General features: G+C 41.3%; 1 protein-coding gene across 1 annotated transcript in view; it reads right to left on the reverse strand.

Annotated features, from left to right (window-relative positions):
- The window catches only part of LOC118599989 (GTPase IMAP family member 8-like), a 15656-nt gene extending 11891 nt beyond the window's left edge, over window positions 1-3765 (reverse strand). Inside the window, exon 1 of the mRNA XM_036216496.1 lies at window positions 2464-3765. Coding sequence (XP_036072389.1) covers window positions 2464-3445 — 982 coding nt within the window. The 5' untranslated portion in view covers window positions 3446-3765. The remainder of the gene's footprint in view (window positions 1-2463) is intronic.
- Window positions 3766-21130: the final 17365 nt, after the last annotated feature.

Genomic DNA, 21130 nt, shown 5'->3' on the forward strand with positions numbered 1-21130 from the left:
CACAGAAAGGTCCCAGCCGGGAGTCGAACCGGGGCCTTCTCGCTGTGAGGCAAGAGCGCTAACCACTGCGCCACCGTGCAGCCCCTGAAAACTTTTATTTCCATTTAAAGACTTGGCATCCTTTTGTTCATAAGACACTGCCCTGTCGTTATTCGTATAGATATCCATCTTCATATTGAGATCTGATGTATCTAATGTGTTTCTTTAAAGTATTTATATTTATCGATAGATATGGTATAAATAAAGTTTCATTCATTCATAATCCTTTTATCAAATAAAAAAAACACTGTTTATGAAATAAGAAGTGATCAAATGTCTCTCTTTGGACCTCATAGAAATTATTCTGGAAAAAAAATAAAATTTCAAAAACATAATCGACAGCCTTTCCTCTCCTGTCCATTGTTATGAGAAGATGTATTTCTCTTTGTCTTGTTTCTCCTCTTCGTCTCTTTTAAATGTTCTAGTTTTTTCTAATTTGGTACCAGATGCTTTTGACCTTTTTTGACAATCGTTCTGGTGTTTTGGAAAACTTTACCGCCAAAGGCATCAATTAAACCAATTCTCATCTCAACACATTTATTATTTAAAATGTGTGTTGCATAATGTCACGGCATGAATGACTTAAAATAATTTATATAGTAGATTCCGTCTCCTCCCCGATCCGTCCACTTCATTTGGGAGAGAACCACAGTTGAAATGATACCCCCACCCCTCCCCTTCTCTTCACACACCTTTTGGCTCCTTCTCAGTTGACATGAGTGCGTAAAGCTGCAGTGGGCGCTAATTTGCTGGTGTAATTGAAAACCGTAGCGCTCAGTTTCAATTTTATTTTATTTATTACGGCGCCGGGCAACAGCCCGAACGACTCGATTCTAAACCCACTGCTCCTCCATCAGAGTCCCTGAGACTCTGGAGGCTGCAGCTCGTCACACATCTCACAGTTTGTTCTGTTTGATAAAATCCCGCAGCTGCTCAGTTTTAACACGTGCCCGCAGGAGCAGAAAGCGCTGGCCTGAATTGCCCCCAAGGAAAGTTTGCGTGGAGATGTCTCCTTTCTACTTGGAGTTTTGACCTATATTAAACGCCATACGGACGCATCACTCGTGCGCGAAGGGCCCTCTCATGCATGCGGATGTAGACAGTCACTCTCGCGTAAGGACTTTTTCTGCTTGTCAGAGGATGAAATATAAGCGAGCAGGAGCAGAAAGAGCTCAGGATCCTCAGAACAGTGTGTGGAGATGTACTGTATTAGTTCTGCGTGGAGTTTTGACATAGAATAAACACCAGAATCAGCAGATCTGCATGCATGGAGACACGGCAAAGGAGATGATTGACAAGGTCTACAGCCAATCAGGACACAGAACAGGGTGTGCTGTTTGAAAAAAAAAAAAAAAAAAACGCAGCAGCACAATTGCTCTGAAAGAATCAGCGAGACACGGAAGGTGAACTGAGATGTAGAAAGAAAACACAATATTCTATCCTATTTACCAGAGATTTTTGGGGTTTCAGGTAGGGAGAAGAGAGAATAAAAACACGTTTTATGTGTGTCTTTATCTGTGTGGTCAGATGGAAAAATATCATGCCTTTCTGATATTGTTCAGCGGGCCGTACCAAATTTGGGGGCGGGCTGGATCTGGCCCACAGGCCGGAGTTTGCCCATGTCTGCTCTAAATAGTCAATTGTGATTGGTTCCTGACACGTGAGATAGTGGGAAACAATGAGAAAGTTTGAGAGGAGACATGTTGAGTTTTCCCTCTGGATTTAGTTGGAAGAACGAAGGACTGGATTCCTGAATTTTTGAACAAAACGCTTGACCACTGAGTGGTGAATTCTAAATGGGGAGTTCAGAAAAGTAGCGTGGACTTGTGAGTACAGAAGAAGGTTAGCCAAGCCTCAAACCAGCTTTTGTCCGGATTGAGAAGACTGAGCGGGAGTCGGAAGTGGAGGCAGCATGCACATCTGCACACGTCGGAGTGGAGTTGTCGTCTTTTCTCAGCCATTGGATCTTTCTGGATTGCTGCAACGCACTCAACATTTTGCAAGAGCAACAACAGGCCTGCAGCGTTTTTTTTTTTTGTTTGTATGTTTTTTTTTCTTTCAAGGTGTCAGTACTGTGAGTAACCTAGGCTGTGTGTGTGTTTTCATGATAACTGGTGTAATTTATTTTCATTCATTTTTTTTTTTTTTTTACTTTATTGGAGTGTTTATATATTGTTTTTGTTGGGGAATTCTTTATATTTTGTTTGCCAAATTATTAAAATTTATAAAACAAGATCCCAATCAAAATTGGGCTAAACATTAAATGTCTCTATTTTTTTAGTAGAAGAAACTTGCATCCACTATTCTTATTAATCACTGAGTGGATGCAGGTTCTTCAGAACATTGAACATTGTCTGTTCTCAGATTGTTGGTTAGTTCCTTAATGGGATAAATGGAAAAAAGAGAAAAATAATAACTACTTACTGGTTGCTTTTAGTTGCCTCACTTCCTCCTCCAGTTCAATGTTTTTTTCCATCTGTACCTGTACAAATGTTTCTACTGAATAACTCTTCTCCACCTGAATCTTCTCCAGCAGCTCTGAGATCTGCTGTTTGTTCCTGATGTTCAGAATGTTGTATCTTCCTCCAAAGCTCTGACAGAACTTCTGGATGTCTTCATCTTTTTCTGCAAAGTGAGCATTATTTGGATCTTTGGGATCTGAATCCACAGTGAACAGGATCCTGGTGAAGTCTTTGACCTGAGAGCCAAATGTCTTCTCGATGATCTGCAGTTCTCCCTTGTCTTCATCAGTGAGAGGATCCACAGGAAGAACCAGGATGAAGGCGTGGACGCCCTCAGGGTCACAAAGAGAGATGCTCCTGAAGGATTCCTGCATCACTTCCTTCTGGGGTTTTTCAGACAATGCGGGCAGCTCCACCACAGAAACCCAACGTCCACTAACCTCTGCCTGGTTTCTAACACTCTGCTGTGAGCTGACTGACTGCAGCTCTGACAGACCTAGAATCTTCTTGGCTGCTGAAGTCTTCTCTGCCCCTCTCCTCCCACACAGAACCAGGTTTAAATCTGGTTTGATCTGTTTACACTGTGGTCCTCTGGTCTCTTCAGTGAAGGTGAAGAAGGATTCTTTGTTTTCCTTCATCATCTTTTCAATGTTCTCCATCAATAATCCATGATTTTCCTCAAACATGTTGTATTGTCTTCCTCCACATTTCTGCAGCAGCTGATTTAGAACATTGGTTTGTTTATCTTTGTGTGTGAGGACAATCATGGAGTGTTTGAAACTATTCTGACCAAACAAACTCAGGATGAAGGTCAGTTTTTCTGCATCTTCTTGAGTGAAGTCAGATGGTTTCACTAACAGCAGGAGAACATTTGGTCCAGGGAAGCTCAGACTCCTGCATCTGCTCATCTCTCTTCTCACCATCTGATTGCTCATCTCAAACATGTCTGGAGTTTTAACAACTAAGACAGATTTTCCTCTCCATTCTCCAGATGTTGTCACACAGTGTTTGTTTGATGCTTGTGAATGAAAAGCTTTGTCTCCAATGATAAAGTTAGACAGTTTTGACCTCTCGTCTTCTCTCTTTCCCAGCAGAACAATCCTGACAGGAACTGTAACACAATAGTGAAAAAAATAATTAGATACACTGTAACCAAAAAATAAATTTAAAAAAGGTTGGGGGAAGCCTGTAATAAAAATGTGAAAAGTTTTAATTGTATGGGAAAATTATTGCAGGGATATAAGCAGGTATGTCTGCATAACTCCTCCCACCAAGCAAACTTTGAATTCCCTTTCAAGTAAAAACATTCAAAAAGACTTCCTATGTTAAGATAATATGTACTTTTAAGCTAACGCTGCACTGGAGGGATGATTGCAGTAGATCCTCTGTACTCTTCCTCTTCTCATGTAGAAGAACCAGCAGCTGGTGTGAAGGCAGAAGTTGTACAAAATAAAAAATATATATAATATTCAAAACTGAGGAAAAGGCCAAAAGCTCAATTATAATTAATGAATTAATCTCCTTCATCGTTTCTAGACAATTAGACATTTAGACATAGCTTTATTAATCCCTTTGGGACACACCCTGGGGGAAATTAGGTGGTGGGCAGCAGCCGTTCTCGACAGCGCTTTATCGCCCGAAAAAAGACACATGAGGGTACAGGAAAGGAAGGATGTCAAAAATCAAGTATCTTCAGCCCCTGTCGCAGTAGGGCGGCATGAGTTAAAAGTACAAGCAAAAATACATCAACATTGAAGCACATTTATTTCACAAGACAAAAAGGTCCACAAACTGACTCCCACACGTCCAGCTAGGTGGCAGCCATGCGCAGATGCACAGCGCTCTAAGGCACAGTCGAGGGGGGGCCTGAGAGAAGAGAGAGTCACCAAGGCGTTGAATTCGTGGTGAAGGTCATGGCAGGGGAGGAATGCAGATTACCATGACGACGGGCTCAGTTTCTCACACCTTCTGCGGAGTTGTTTTGGGGGGGGTTCCTGATTAGAGATGTTTGTTTTCTCGCAGACAGACACAGTTTCTGTCTGCCTGCTGAAGTCCAGGTGCTGCGTTATGGCGGAGAATTTCACAGATCTGGTCAATTTTCTTGATTCCCTCCAAGTCGAGCCGACACTCGCTCCATGATGGTTTCCAGCCTTCCATGGGAGACTTCGATGCGATACACGCGGGCAGACAGAGCATCGATCTTGGNAGGGGGGCTTGCTCTGTCCAGTAATTCTTATATACAGTCTATGGTTTACTCGCTGACAGACACAGTTTCTGTCTGCCTGCTGAAGTCCAGGTGCTGTGTTATGGTGGAGAAATGAACAGATCTGGTCAATTTTCTTGATTCCCTCCAAGTCAAGCCGACACTCGCTCCATGATGGTTTCCAGCCTTCTGAGGGAGACTTCGATGCGATACACGTGGGCAGACAGAGCATCGATCTTGGCCTTCAGTCCACTCATTTTCTCAGTCTGAGTCTGTACGTCTCTCTGTGTCCCAGCGCAAAGCACTTCCAGTCCGCCTTTGTCTGAGAGCCACTTCGCCACATTCCGGTACATCCAGGTTCCACCAGTTCCAATCAGCAGAAAGCCGGAGACCAGTAATCCAATGATGTAAACATCTTCAACATCTTCCAGAGAGAGTTGCGACAGGCAGAAAATTCTCCATTTGCCCCAAAGATCATTCACATATCCAGCCTCAGACGTGCCCCCTGGGCAGGTGGGATCCGCTTTCCCACCTCGCATGGTGGAGAAAGTTTGGTCAACCGCATTCGCAGCCCAGCAGATCAGATCCATGTTTCTTGAAAGTGAAAAAAACTGAGAGTAGTCACAGAAAGACTGGGGAGACGAGACAAAGAGCCTTGTTGAGAGATAGATAAGGGAGCTCAGAGAAAAGCGTCCGCTCTTGGTGAGTGCCGGAAGAACATATGACTTATCACGTAAGGTGGTTTACCGCAAAAGTATGGATCAATGGAACAGGGTCATTTCAAAACTTGTCCTAGGTGTGAGAAGCTTAGTGGTGCAGTGGTTAGCACTGCAGCCCATCACATAAAAGCAACCAGTTCAAATCCCACCTTGGAACTTTTTTTTTTTTTTTAATTATCTTGATTTTATTCAGGGTTTGAGAATCACACGTGGAGAGATCAGCTGTGCGGTCGGTTTTCACTGTATAACACTGGACAGAAGCAGCGGAGGAGGAGCTCTGACATCATCATCGCGCGCCCTTGGGACGTTCCAGACCTCCTATAGAGTTTTGAGACAGTTATTGCGCGGCAGAATGTGAACACGAAAAAGCAATGTCAATTGGCTTTGTCACTTTGATTCTGTCACAGAATGAGCGGAGTTGAAGAAGAAAATGAAAAATAATTCTGAGGATTGCTTTTTCATTTTATTCAAGAGACAAATAATTCAGGTACATTTTGAAAAGGAAAAAGCATTTCTGTTAATCCATGTTAATGTTCAAATTTGATTTTTCTGATTGAATTTTGGTACAAATTTACCAAAGAACTTTTTGAAAATGAAATGTCAAATGCCATTTTCTTTATCATTTTAATTAAGTTACAGAATGAGAGGAGTTGAAGAAGAAAATGAAAAAGCAGTTTTGATCATTGCTTTTTAATTTCATTTAAGACACAAATGATGCAGGTACATTTTGAAAATGAAATAATATTTCTAGTATTGGCTTTTATTTTTATTTTTGAGTCACAAATGCTTCCATGGACTACATGCTAAAACAAATAACCCTTATGGTCCCAATGCTTTCAAGTGAGTTCAATCATCCACTCTAAAGATTTGAGTTTTTTAATCTTCTGATTTGTTGTCCCTTTTCCTCTGGAATCCTGCTTCCAGTCACCGAGTTCTTGACTGCTTCCCACAACACTGGGAGATAAACCACGTCCCTTAAGAGTTATGAAATCAAATTTAGTCTAGGGTTTGTTAAGATGTTGCCCATGTGAAGCAATTGACATGCAACTTAATCGGCTTGGATACACTAATATTCCGGATGTGTTTAAGTTGTTTTGGGAAGTGAGTGATCATGTCTGGAGATACATCAGACCACAGCCGGGCTGCAGCTGAGAAATTAATGCCAACAGAGACGATTAGATTACTCGCAACCAGCTGCAAAACGTCTAAATGGGTTTAGGTTCCAGCATAACTGTTATCAGAATGTTCAACAGAGGGTTCATCCTCCCAGAACTGGAAATAAAAAAAACCTCAAGCTGATACAAGTGATGAAGACATTTCATCATCTCTAAGGCTCCAAGAACACGGCGGCCCTGCTCAGAGTTGGAACAGATTACACTCATTGATATTTGCAGCTAATCAAAGAAAGTGTGGATTTGTTCTGAGCTGCATGCAGAGTTTGTTTGATCAGCTGAAAGTACACTCATCCAGGAGTTGGTTTGGAGGTGTGGTTTTTAAACGATGAACCTTCATTTAAATTGAAGGAGTCAAGGTACAGTGAAATAACAGCTCAATGATTTATCAGTTTGGGTTGACATTTTTGCACGCCCAATTTTTTTGTTTGTATTTGTTAAAAGTTTGAAATATCCAATAAATTTCGTTCCACTTCATGATTGTGTCCCACTTGTTGTTGATTCTTCACAAAAAAATGACACTTTGATATCTTTATGTTTGAAGCCTGCCCTGTGACAAGCTGGCGACCTGTCCAGGGTGAACCCCGCCTTCACCCATCAGTAGCCGGGTTAGGCTACTAGGTCCCCCGCGACCCCGAAAGGGAAGAAGCGGACAAGAAGATAACTGAATGAATGAATGTTTGAAGCCTGAAATGTGGCAAAAGGTTGAAAAGTTCAAGGGGGGCGAATACTTTCGCAAGGCGCTGTATTTTCTTTCAAAGTGAAACTTTTCTGCTGTTATCCTTTTAACAACATTTACCAAAGGTTTAGAACTTACCAAAAACTTTCTCCTAAAGGCATTAGCAATTCACCACATTTAGCTCACTAGGCTGTGACATTACTCAAAGGTTTTCACTGCCCTAGCATGAGTTGTAGGGTGAGCTGTAAATCAGGAGCATGCCCACAAAGTGGCAAATATACTGCCAGAATAATCCCAAGAGTCATTGCAAACATCTTAAACTCTCTGAAACTTTTCTAAACGTGGTCATCTTTATGAAATCAATCAATAATCAATATAAAGGAACCGTTACAGGTTGGAGCACAAGCAACATTGCTAACATGTATGCACGTCTTTCCACAATAGTTTTGTCAACATCTCCATCAACATTCATGCAAAACCTTTTAGTGAAGTGAAAATTGTCTGCCATTTACACATTTTCGTCCAGTTTTGTGTCTCTGGCTTGTCAAGAGCTGTGAAAACAAGTCTTAGAATTGTCTTTGATGTGAGCGAGTCATCATATTCTGTCCCCACATAGATTTGGCAAAAGACCTACTCCTACCTACTCATCTCAAGGTATTATCAAAGCCTCATACCCACCTCTGTAGCAACAATTCTACACATTTTTACATTTGTGGTTTAAGGCCTTCTTGGGGTATCAGCAGAAAATGATGCTGGTCTGGACAAATTGGTTTGGCACTGATATTTATTTTAGGTAATTTGGTAAAAGATCAGTCACATGTATCCATCCGTCTTTCAAACCCACTCAATCTTCATCACAAAGTTTAAACCAGCTGCAAACATTGTACGGAGAATGAAGATTCAATCAAATAAAGTTGCTGATTTGTGGAACTTTGGGACATTTGAGTATTTTCCTACAACAAGACTGAATTATGTAGTCATCCCTTTAGAAACCTCAGCACAGAAAATGTTCCTCTGTGTTGAAAAATAACACTAAATGAATGAGAATTTATGTAAGGACAAAATAGATCAATCCTTTTGCCCTAAAAGATAATCAGAACCTAGTTTGAGTGTTAAAATGGCATTCTGTGGGGGGGAAAAAAATCATGTAATGTTTCTTTTATGGAATTTTTTCAAATCAGAAATAACTTCTACAAATCTGCTTTGTTTCATTGAATCTTCATCATCTGTGGTAAAAAAAAAACTGATATTTTTGGACTTTTTAAAAATAGTTTTCTTGTAGTAGCATTTTATTTTGAAAATAGATTTTCAGAAACCAAAAGCTTAAAAATGCCAACTACTGCCCCATTCGGACCATTAGGTGAAAATATTGTCTAATTTAATCCAGTTCATTGCCTGAAAAAAGTTGGGGATAATTGTTATTTATGACATCTTCTTCTTCTTCGCCTTTCGGCTTATCCCATTTTTGGGGTCGCCACAGCTTGAACCTTTGCTGAAGTCTAAAGGAAAATATTTAAAAAATCAGGTGAGGAGTTTTAATTGAGGCTTTGAAAGAATGAGTAATTTTGTGTATTGTAGCTCATCTTCTGCAGCAAATCTATCATTCATTCTTTCACCATCACTTTCACATGCAAGCCCATTCTCTTCACTTTCCTGATTGTTCAGCACTCTCCATTTCCAGCACAGGAGTTCTCTCTGCATTAGCATTGAATGAGTGAAAGTGCAGCACGAGTCCTTCTGCAGCCGCACATCAAAGCCTGAGATGCCTCAACCACAAAGGATGACGTGGTGGATGTAGATGCTACTGGAGTCAGAACTCTGCACATCCATGAAAAGAAGTCATTTTTAGATCAAATTCTTTTGTATGTTGCTACATTTTAACTTTCTGACTGACAGAGTATTCTGTCCAGTTCCTGTCATCACATGACCACAGCTACAACCGTCCCCCCGCCCTCTCAGAGCCTCCACAACGACTCCCAGCAGGAGAAATCTTGTAAGCGGCTGCATTTTGAAGTCCACAGAATGTAAATTGAAAATTAAGGTGCCTCCTTAATCTGCTATTCTAATCCAGCTCCAAAAAGGAGGTAAAGAGAAAAGAAAAACCCGTAGGAGGGGCACCATTAATTATACACAAAAAGAAAAACTACAAAGGAGGGTCTGGTCTTTGAAGATACTGAGCACTTAATGTCACCGCTGGCTCAGAAACTCTCAACTGCCTTTGTCTCTGCTTTCTCCCCACATGAAACACAGCTGACAGACAAAAACAGGCGCAGACGGAAACATTTCAACTTGTGGGTGCAATCCTCTTAGCAGGAGAGATAAATAAAAATAAGCTGCACTCCGCTTGAGGTAAATGTTTGAGTTTCTGCTTTGACAGCTAACTACCAGGATTCTAACATTGTCAAAAATGTGTTTTTTTTTAATTCTTTTTTTAACCAATATGAAAACAAAAAGTCTTTGATTACATGCAATTTACAGGAATTTATCAGCATAAAAATGCTGCAGGAGCATTTCAGGAAGTAATGCTCAATAAATCCTGCTATCGAAGGGAGTCCAGGAAAAAAACATTTACATTTTATAACTGATAGTTGCTGTTGCATTAAATCTTCTTTTTCTGTAATTTATAAAGTAAACACTTGATTTTTTTTTTTTTTTATTGAACTGATGCAAATCTGTAGGTCCAAAAGTCAAAAAAAGTTGCTTTTGGGAAAAAACATTCTATTGCGCTATTTTTATGAACAGAAAAAAACTTTGCGCTGGCAGATAAAATCTGTATTTATTTATTTTAAATATTAAAATTAAAAAAAGGGTTGTGCTAAAACCTGGTGACTTTTTTAACATGAAGAGGAACTTTTCTTGCTTTTTATTTGTGCATTGTGAAAAATAACAGTACATGTTTCATGTCATTTTTTTCTTAAAATAAATTCTTTTTGGTTCTTCTATAACAATTGTTAGAATAATTATAGTCATATTACTTAAAATTGAACACATTTCTACAACATCCCACCGACACTGGACAATATTTATTTTGTTCATTTGCGTATTTTAGTGTTTTTTTTTTTTTTTACAGTATTATGTATCTGATTCTTTTTAGAGCTATGGTAACAAGGTAACTTCCCCTCTGTGGGATTAACAAAGTTTTTTTTTTCTATACTATTCTTCTATTGTATAATTATTCTAGACAAAAATCCAATTCCAAGTAGTAATCCATTATTCATAGAGATTAAGAGTGGAAATGTAACGCCTGTTCAGCTCGCCAGATGCAGCAGCGCTGCAAAGCGAGCACCGCGCACATTCCGCGCATTAACCGCTAGTACACTTATTTTTCTGCAACGGTCGACAGGCGCCTCTGCTCAGTTCCGGTTATTTAGAGCCCCCCCTCCCGCTCCGTAGTTGGCCCACTACGATGATCTGTATGTGTGTGTTTCAGTGCCTGTGTGAGTCTGTTTGTTTCTTGTGTGATGTGTTTGTGTGTTTATTTTCATCTCTGCAAAATAGACCAGACACAGAAATAATTGCTGTACTGTGCGTGCTGGCCGCGGTGAACCGGGGTGCTTCGCATCTGGTGTGAACTACACCATAGGTTAACAAGGGCGCGGAACGGAAGCAGACTCCATTCTACGTCGCTTCGCAGCGCTTCCGCGTCTGGTGTGAACCCAGCATTATCCTGAGAATTCTTTTATTCATTTATTATCAACCCCTCAGGTGTATGCTACAAATACTAATAGCGGACAAAGCAAATGTGGGAACGACTATACTAATTAAAAAATGAAATAAAAAAGTCAGACAATAATTAGAACTTTGGGGTTTATGTGAATGGGCTCAATGACAACTGCAGGTATTTCTACTTTCTGAAATGAAAAACATTCTGCAGCAGACTGCCGACCTGTTCAGGGCGTGGCTCGCCATCGCCTAATACTCCACCTCTGTTTGGACAGACCTTAAATATGATGCTGAACGCTTGCTTAAAAATGTGTCCATAAAATGGATGCTCTCAGTGTGTGTGGGAGGAGCTTTTGTCTAAAGTTTTTGATTTGATTTATTTATTTATTTACACACATAATAAGGACAAGAAAATACAAGGAAAATTTAAAATACAAAAGTAAAATCAAGTGATGGTGTGTTACAGAAACCCTTTTGGGCTTATTTGAGATGGTAACACACCTCTGTCCAAAAAATAGAATAAACTACAGTAAGTAAACAAAGAGAACTAAATTAAACAATCTAATACCAGAAACCAAATAACTCTGACATAAAAGTTCCAAATCAAATTGATTTTATGAATATTAAGTTGGCAAACACTTATTATTATTATTATTTTTATTTAAACACAATCAAATCCCTTTTTTATACCTTGAGATCAAAATCCTCTTTAGGTTATTTTTATTGAATCTTGTTATCAAGAACTCATAATCATTTAATAGTTTGCTGCCACGGTAACAGAAAGAAATGTAACTTGTGATTTATGGATAGAAGGAAGGTGGAATGTCTGCCCTTGTCTGGTACCATAAGAGTGGAGTTGATTTTTTTTTTTGGTAAAAAAGTTTTGGAAATTGTTAGAATATTTGCCCTGTTTAATCAATAGAGAAAATGTAAGTATCTGATGGATATTGATATCATAAATATTTAACGACTGTTTTTAGCCCCTTCATTATGTGGAAGCATTGCCTTTACATTTCATTTACAGTGATGATCACGTCACCATGTCTGGGATCATGAGATCAGAGACTCTCCCAGTAGGTTGAGATTTACCATCCACTGCAGGAGCTGCATCTATATGACGGTCGCTTTCAGCAGTACTTCCATCTTTCTGAGACCCAATTTGACAACTTGCTCATTTGATGAGGGAAAAAATACATATAAAGTTTGAGGAAGTTTTTATTATTGTGTGATAAAGATTAGAAAAATATCATAAAGATCATGAGAAGAGCAATCAGATTCTCCTTTATGTTGGTTTGGACTGTACCCTGGATTTTCACAACCCTTGTCTAGATGTTCCTGTGTTTCTATTTTTTTTTTTGTCTTCTCACATCTCAACAGGTTATAGCAGATGGTCGTTGAGTCTGCGTCATCAGAAAGCATGAGGAAGCTTGTTATTATGTTATTTTTGATTTTTTTTTGTTCCACTTAGCAGATTTTTTTTCTTCACAGTGGGTGTGAGGGGGGTACCTGAAATTTCGGTATCCATACAAGTAATTACAGAGCTAGTATTGCAGATATCGACATCGATACTGGTACCTTTTTCTTGAAATGTTTCATTACAGAATAATTTTGGAAATACACAAGTTATATACTTGTTAATCAAGTATATAACAAAACACAGGACAGAAACTTTTGATAAATAAAAATGCTCATTAGCTAATCACAACAATGTGTACTGAACATACATGATATATTATACATGTATATTAATAATGGCATAATACCATTATAGTAAGAAAAACAGTAACTGGTGCAAAATAAAAAAGTAGGAAAAAATAAGTATAAGTAAATGTGTAATAAAAAATAGATAAAGGCAGTAATAAAATATCAAAGTCCCTAGTCTAAAATGTAAACAAAAGGAACACTATAATGCAGTTAAAAATATAAACAAAAGAATAAGAAATCTTGCAGTTGCGTGCAAATGTGGCTCTTTAATGACTCTCCGCTCTCTGATGAAGAAAGAAGGTGAAAGACAAGCTGTGAGGAGGTGTGCTGTTTATACAGACAATGTTGCTGGATTGGGCAGTTTCCCGTCCAAATTGAGCAGGTTTTTACTGAAGCTGGGCTGTTTTTGCCCCAATCTGGCAACACTGCAGACAGCTAGACATGAACTTTATAATTAAATTCAATTTCTTTAGTGTACATACTAAAAAAAACTGCGAGGAAAGTATCAATCTCAACATTCTAGTATTGATACTTCATCTTGGTATTGATACTATCGATACTCAGATTGATCCGCCCACCAGTCATTGCTTGCTCAGCATGATTAAAATAAATTGGCAGATTAACATTAAAATACATTTAAAACACTTTCGTCATGTTAGAAAGACCCAGACTCTTGTTGGATCTTAACAATTGTAGTGAATTTAGTGTAGTTTGGCGTAACCATTCAAGATGAAGAAGAAGTTAATGGAGGTCATACCACCTTGTTTATGTGCAGATTAGGTCTTCTCTTGGTCGGTATTTGTGTTGACTCTTTGAATGATCTGCCAATTAAACATCTTTCCATTGAGTCACAGTGCAGAAAATTAGCTACTTCTTTTGTCCACAGAAGCCAGAAGTGTTAATGTACAGCAAGAACAAGGGGTGCACACTGAAACTGAAAAGTAGTAAACTAGCAGCTTTATCCAAGCTAAGCTTTTGAAATATTGATCCACTGCTCTCACAGCAAAGCATTAGCTGTGATTGTAAATTCATCCGCCACCCAGATTTCATCAGGCGGCTCCATCCTCACCTTGCTCTACTTTCCAGTGTGGGAAAATCACACCAAGCAAAGACTTTGTAAGTAACTTTCCTCCTTTCTCTCCCCGACAGAACTCTCCTCACCCACCCCCTCTTTGTAGGTGAAAGAAATCATGGGAAGAAGCAGAACGAGGAGAGCCAGACGGAGAAGGCCAAGAGAAAAGCTGAGGGAGGAGGGGGAGGGGGGAACACTTGAGTGCCGTTGCAATCAAGGCCTACACACTCAAGAGGGGACAATCAATCCCTCCGCCTGCCTTTACATCTCATCAGGCATCTTGAAGACAACTAAAAATGGGCTGCTGCGGCCGGCGGCTTCTTCAGGGTGTTGAGAGACGGCGAGCATCAGAAGACTTCAGGCGGGAGTCTGTAATAACTGCAGCAGAGGACAAAATGGTCCTGAAAGTTGGAGCTTTCACGGTGTGAAGAAAATGTTCCACTGAAAAGAAATGAACCCACTCCAGAGACACAAGGCATTCTGATCATGGTAAACGCTCAGGTGTCTGAACATTTTCTTCCTTCTTTTATCCCATGGTGAATTCGGAGGGTCACTGGGTGCAGTTGAGATACAAAAAACTTTACAAAAACTTTAAGAAACTTTACCAAAATAAATGTCAGATGAAGGGTTTATTTAGACCAATGAAAATGGTGTTTTTGCTGTTTTTAACACGTTTGTGTGGCATTTTTCTGATCTTAAAATTGCATTTCTTTATTCAAATCATTGTAAATCAGGAGCAGACAAAACAAAAAGCAGTTAGAAAAACTTGCAGTTGTCAAAAACAAGTTACAATTGGCAGGCCACAATGCTCCACTCCATCTGATGCCTTGACTTGCAGACAAATAGATCCGTGAACATCTTTGTTTTCCTAATTTGAACTGGCATCTCAGTCTGGCCTCTCTGACTTTATCTCCAAAACCTCTAACATGTGCTGTCCCTCTGATGTATTCATTCCTGATCCTATCCATCCTGGTCACTCCCAAAGAGAACCTCAGCATCTTCATCTCTGCTACCTCCAGCTCTGCTTCCTGTCTTTTCTTCAGTCCCACTGTTTCTAGTCCAAACAACATGGCTGGTCTCACCACAGTCTTGTACACCTTTCCTTTCATTTGTGCTGAAACTCTTCTATCAGACTTGTACTTTACAATTCTTGTCAGATGTTCACTTGTTCAAACTTTATATTTTACTGACTACTTTCGAACATCTGTATCAACGTCTGTTTATGCTACTTTGGTAAGGCATTCTTTAAGACGGTTACTGAGGAGAGGACCAGTAAGAAGGTACACTGGTAAGTGTCTGTGACATAGATTGTTGGTAAAACAGTACGAGAAGCAATGTGGATAACTTATTCTGTATCGTACGGTGGCCATTTTGGTCCAGTTGTTCCGCTCTGAGAACGGATTGTATTCAGACTGACAAATCACGGAGTGAACCGAAGCTCAGTCTGATTGAAAACTAACAGAGACCACTTTCAAAAGATGGTGTCAGAGCTCTGCCTCCCCTTCTGGTCACCGGCGGGAGCTGTCTCCAGAGAACTGACTGCACTTAATTTCCCAGCAGTCCCAGCACAAGGTTCCAGGATGCTGCTCAGCTGACTCTTGTCTGCTAATCAACCACATGTTGCTCAAGCACTGCACAGAACCTTGCTCTGTGCGAAGTATTGTTTGAGCCACTAAGCCTGCAGCGTTTCATCTGGATTTGATCTTTTGTTTCCCTGATCCTGCTTTGTCTCTGACTCTGTCTGCCTGCCCCGACCCTTGCCTGGACCCTGAACACTCTGGTTACTCTCTCATGCTCCCATGCTCGTTGTTGATTTTTGCCTGCCTGACTCTGATTTAGATTTGTAGACTTTTAGCTATGTTAATAAACTTGCTGCAGTTGGAACCAGCCGTCTGCCTGTTCTGCGACAGATGGGTCAGAAAGCGGTTCCTGATCCTGGACCAGGGTCTGCTTGGGTGTATTCAGACCAAATATTTGTTCCTATGTATTGGGGAAAATGAATACTGGTTCACTTTAAGTGAAGCAAATGTTTCCAGTCTGAATACACCCTCTATGACACAGTCACAAATACAACTGCCACGGTGCAATGGGAAGGTATTGGCATAATCTTCAATGTTTCATGCCGCCGCCTAACTTTTTTTTAAAAATCGCTGGCATGGTCATGAATGTACGCCAGGGATATCAAACTCATTTTGGTTCAGGGGCCACATTCAATCCGTCTGATCTCAAGTGGGCCGGACCAGTAACATTAAAGCAAAATAGCCTATGGTCCACTTGTTATCTGTAGCTTTGTTTGGTTTTGTCCATTTTCCCTAGAAAGCTCAGCACTCCACGTCAATCTTCCTTCTTTTTGTCAACAACATTTCAGTAATTGTGATGTCACACCTGATCATTTTTATAACAACTTAACAGCGGGGAGGCTGGCGCGGAACCAAACTGCATCTGCAAAGATATGCTGTCCATTTCCTGATCTCTTGTTATGCCGGTGTAGGTAGAAGATGTGCTCGGCCTGTCAGATCGGCTCGGGGGCTGGCGACTAGTGATGACGTCACACAACTGTAACAAACAAGTTGGCTAATTTGCCGTTTTTCTGTACTGAAACTGATTTTTACAATACAGTTCATTTTTTTTAAAAAGAAATGAAAAAGTGTTAAGATCTGCTCGGGCTATTATTAATTATTTTTCATTGACAGCTCCTTCACTAACGTCTGCTCTCCTCAGTGTTTGTGTAACGGAGCAGAACGTGAGCTCCATATTCTAGCGGGACTTCATCCTCTCCGTGCGACCAGTTCAACATTGGCAGGATGTATTTAGAAAAAAATAAGTGCGAATAACTATTTTTTTTAATGTGCGACCAACAACAAGCTAGCATGCTACTCGCTAGCACCCACTTTACCTCAAACTTCATGCTTCCCAGCCTGATTTCTCTCTATTAAAATAACGATCATTATCCTGTGATGATTCCTCTCTATCGGATTATTTCGTTGTCAAGGTTTTTGCGGCTGATTGCAAATATTCCTTCTCCTTTTGTGATTCTTAGCGTATTTGTTTGGACCTCCTCGGTTGTTTACTCGGGATGAATCCATGCATTGTTATGGCGGAAGAGTGTCATTCCCCGTGTCACGTGACAGTGGTCTAATGGTCCGGACCAATCACAATCTTACACGTCATCTATGCGCCAGCCCCGAGCCGATCTGACAGGCCGAGCACATATGCTACCTACACCGGTTTTAATTTTGCTTTGTTCTCCCTGGTGCCAGAATTATGCATTGCAGACATTTCTTTAAATAACTATAACTCGCCACACAAAGAGGCTAGAAACATTTTTCCCCCAACATCCTTATATTTTTGGCCGTATTTGGCGGGCCGGCCATCAGGTGGGCAGAATTGCCTGCCTTTTTTAAATCTGGGCGGCTGGTGGTACTTGATATGAACGGCTGCCGTCCAGACATTTACATTTCATTCAGTCAGACTAGATACCAGCCGGTCATCCGCCCATCTATCGCCCGTCTGTCACTGAACTGCCACCGCACGACCTTGATATGTGCCCAGGTGGACACTGACTTATGTCAACTTTCTGAGAAAAATAATCCCGTCACTGTAAAATCTCTGTGGCCACCATGCGGCATGTTAAAATGCGACTGACACCTCCCGATTACAAATGCAGCTGCGCGACTACCTACCAAATTTGTTCAAATAAACTTACATTTAGGTTGCCGTGGAGGGATTTTTGAATACGTGACCATAGTCTTAGTGATTTTAATATTTTCTGTTTTGTAGGAAAAATACTTTTAGACTGGAAAAAAAGGGACAGGATGGAAAATAGATTTTTTTAGCGAAGTCATCAGACAGATGAGGTGACAAAATCTGAGGATATTAAGAAAATTTCAGGAGATGGCTTCCTTCTCCTCCATTTTGCAGTTTAAAAAATGTATATTAAATTATTCACCTTAGTACTGACAAGTTTAGCAAAGGAACAGCCTTGTTCTTTTGTTCTGCTGGGATTACAAAGTAAAGGTGACATAAATTATAGGAAATGCAGAATGATTTAAATTAGATGATAAATAAAATATGAAGCAAAGAGGCACCTTGACACCATCCTGTCATCTTGAGAATAAAGGATGGAGCCGTAATGGGTCTGTTCACATTTAAATTAAAAAGCAGTGTTGCTTCTATGGGGATCTTTTATGTGTGCGTGCAGGTGTGCATGCATAAACCGCGGGTGCTGAGAAAACCTATTTTTCTTTCGCTGCCGGTTTCCAGTCTGAGAACTGTCACTGCTGTGGTGACAAGCAGCAACACAAACAGCACAAATCATCATTAGGAGGTGTGAAAGCTGCAGTGGCGTTTAGCACTCCCACATCTCACGTACAAAGAGGCGACAACCCTGCCAGGAGAAGCCCTCTTCCTCCCGCTCAGCTCAGCGACTGATGGAATGATGCAAAAGTGATGCAAGTGCAAAGCCAGCTTTGCTACAAGGTGGCCATCTGGGCGAGGTCTGCCAAGCCGGCAGCGAACGTCAGAAGCTGAGCCTAACTCGCAGAGATGGTGCCAGCTGCAGCCGTGGGAGGGGGCTGCTGGTGCCAGCAGGCCAGTGCCAGGGCTGGGGAAATCAGGCCGGCTGGTTGGCTGAATGGCTGGCAGGGTGACTGCAAGGTTGGCTGAAGGATCACATTGCACCGCTGGGCAAACTCAAACGGCACCTGGGTTTTCCCTCCACCTCCTCCATCCAATCCCTCCTCTCCGCTCGGCGGCAGGACTCACAGATGCTCACAAAGCTCTAGAGGACAGCGCTGAGCTCGACTCTCTGAAGTTGCACCAAAATAACCACAGGTGACTCCGCCTCACGAGAGGGTGGTGCCAGCTTGGACAAGGCATCTTGAATTCGCACGACGCCTCCAGCTTCGCCGCTATGACAGGCGAGGAGATGAAAAGCACAGCAGCGTGTCACTGAAAATTACATAGTTAAACGACAGCACGGCACTCAATCTTCCCCCTCCATCTTTTTTTTTTTTTTTTACACTTTGGCAACAGGTGAGAGAAACTTCTAGAATCGATGAGCCTTTGGCGTGCAATGAAAACTGATTAGCAGTTGAGCTGAAATGAAGTTGACTGGAATGGATTTGCCCGCTGCTGTAGGGCACAGGACTCTGGCTGGATGGAATCCAGAAGCAGACTTGTTTCCAATGAGAGCACGCCGCCAATCAATGGGAGCAATTAAAGGAGTTCTGCACAATGACTGCGATGACACAGAGGTGTTGGGAATGACGGTCCGTCAAACATCCACAACAAATACCCGAGCACCAGTGCTTTCTGCAGAATCTACTGCTTTGGTGGAAGCGGTTAATAAAACAATTAAGCATTTTGTGGTACAAGCACCAAACTTGGGATGAAGGTATCTTAGGATCCCTTCATTCCAAAAATGACCTGATAGTCAGTTGCTGCAAATTTGTCGGCTGAACATCTGTGATGCCAATCTCCTGTTCCTCCAAATCCCAAAAGTTCTATTGGGTTGAGATCTGGTACCTGTGGAGACCATTTGAGTCCAGTGAACTCATTGTTCAAGAAACCAGTCTGAGATGATTCCAGCTTTATGGCATGGCACCTTATCCTGGTGGAAGTAGCATCAGAAGATGATGCACTGTGGTCATAAAGGGATGGACATGTCAACAACAGTACTCAGGTAGGCTGTGGAGTTGTACTGAAGCTAAATTGGTACTAAGGTACAAAGTGTGCCAAGAAAATATCACCCACATCATTATACCGCCACCACCAGCCTAAACCATTGCAGGATGGATGCTTTCAGGTTGTTGACGACAAATTCTATTGCAGCAGAAATGAAGACTTATCAGACCAGACAACGTTTTTCCATCTTCTACTGCCCAATTTTGGTGATCCTGTAAGAATAGCTGCCTCAGTTTCCTGTTCTTAGATGACCTGGCGTGGTATTCTGCTGCTGTAGCCCATCTGCCTCCAGGTTGGACATGTGTGTTCAGAGATGTTCTTCTGCAGACCTCGATTGTAACCAGAGCTGATTTGAGTTACTGTCGTCTTTCTATCAGCTGGATTCAGTCTGGACATTCCAAGGGATTTCCACCCACAGAATTGCCGCTCACTGGATATTTTGTCTTTTTTGGGCCATTCTCTGTAAACCCTAGAGATGGTTGTGGGGAAAAATCCCAGAAGTTTCTGAAATACTTAGATCATCCCGTCTGGCACTAACAACCACATTTTAAAAGTCCCTTACACCTTTTCCATTCTGATGCTCGGCTTGAACCGCAGCAGATCGTCTTGATCACGTCGCCTAAATACACAGAGTTGCTGACATGTGATTGGCAAATAAGAAATTTGCATCAACAAGCAGTTGGACAGGTGTGCCTAATACAGAGGTCAGTGATATAATAGTATTCTGTGGATACCCCTTAAGTTTAAAGACTGCATTTTACACATTAACAACCCATTTTGCTGAAACTAGAGCAAGTAGAAATCAAATATTTTTGTAACAATTGAGTGTATGGCCAACACATTCTCATCCCCAAGTGGTCACATATTGACGTTTGGTTAAGGTCCCTTCCCTGCCACTTTTTGAAGTTTTGGGTGCCCCCGAGTCGCCGTTTTTTGACGCACTGGCTGTTTGTAAAAACAAGGGTCTGCAACAGTACTGGACCGGTTCCGGAGAGTTGGGGACTCGTGATTTATTGGAACAGCTAGTACGGCAAAAAACGACGACTTGGGGACACCCAAAAGGTTAAAAAGGGACACGGAGGGGCCTGTAACCAACATCAATATGTGACAACTTGGGAGTGAGTATGTGTTGGTATGGCTGCCATCTATAAAAATAGGAGCCAGTATGGAACAGGCTTTTGTGAAATAGGGAATCCTAAGGTGCATCTATGGCCAAAAGTGGTGCTAGTACCACGGAACACATGATTTGTCTGAAATATCAACCTATCTGAACGCGCTATAGTTGATTATCCAGATGGTGATGTGGAGACGACTGATTTCATTGTCAACAGTCAGTGCAAAAGAAGGACAATGGGGCTCGCCTGAGGGACAGGTAAAGTCAACTCAACAAACTTGACAATTTCCCAGCATGCACTTAGCAGGGGGATGATAATGGTGGTGATGACCTTTGCAATGCAGTGTCCAGGCAGCACTCTCCAGCTCTGAGATAACTTTAAATCATCTATAATCACAGGATCTGAGAGCCTTCAAGCTGACAAAGTCACTGAAAGACAGCTTGCAATGCAGCCACTGACAATTTCAACGCATTATTTGGCCACAATTACCAATGCATTTCCCCACTTTCTTATGACACACGAATGCATGGAGAGGGAAGGGTGCAGCTGAAGGGCTGCACATCAACAACAGGGCGAAGTGAGGTGATGAAACACATTACTTTGACCTAAAGAGCTTG

This window comes from Oryzias melastigma, linkage group LG17 (genome assembly GCF_002922805.2).
Source record: "Oryzias melastigma strain HK-1 linkage group LG17, ASM292280v2, whole genome shotgun sequence".
Classification (NCBI taxonomy): Eukaryota; Metazoa; Chordata; class Actinopteri; order Beloniformes; family Adrianichthyidae; genus Oryzias; species Oryzias melastigma.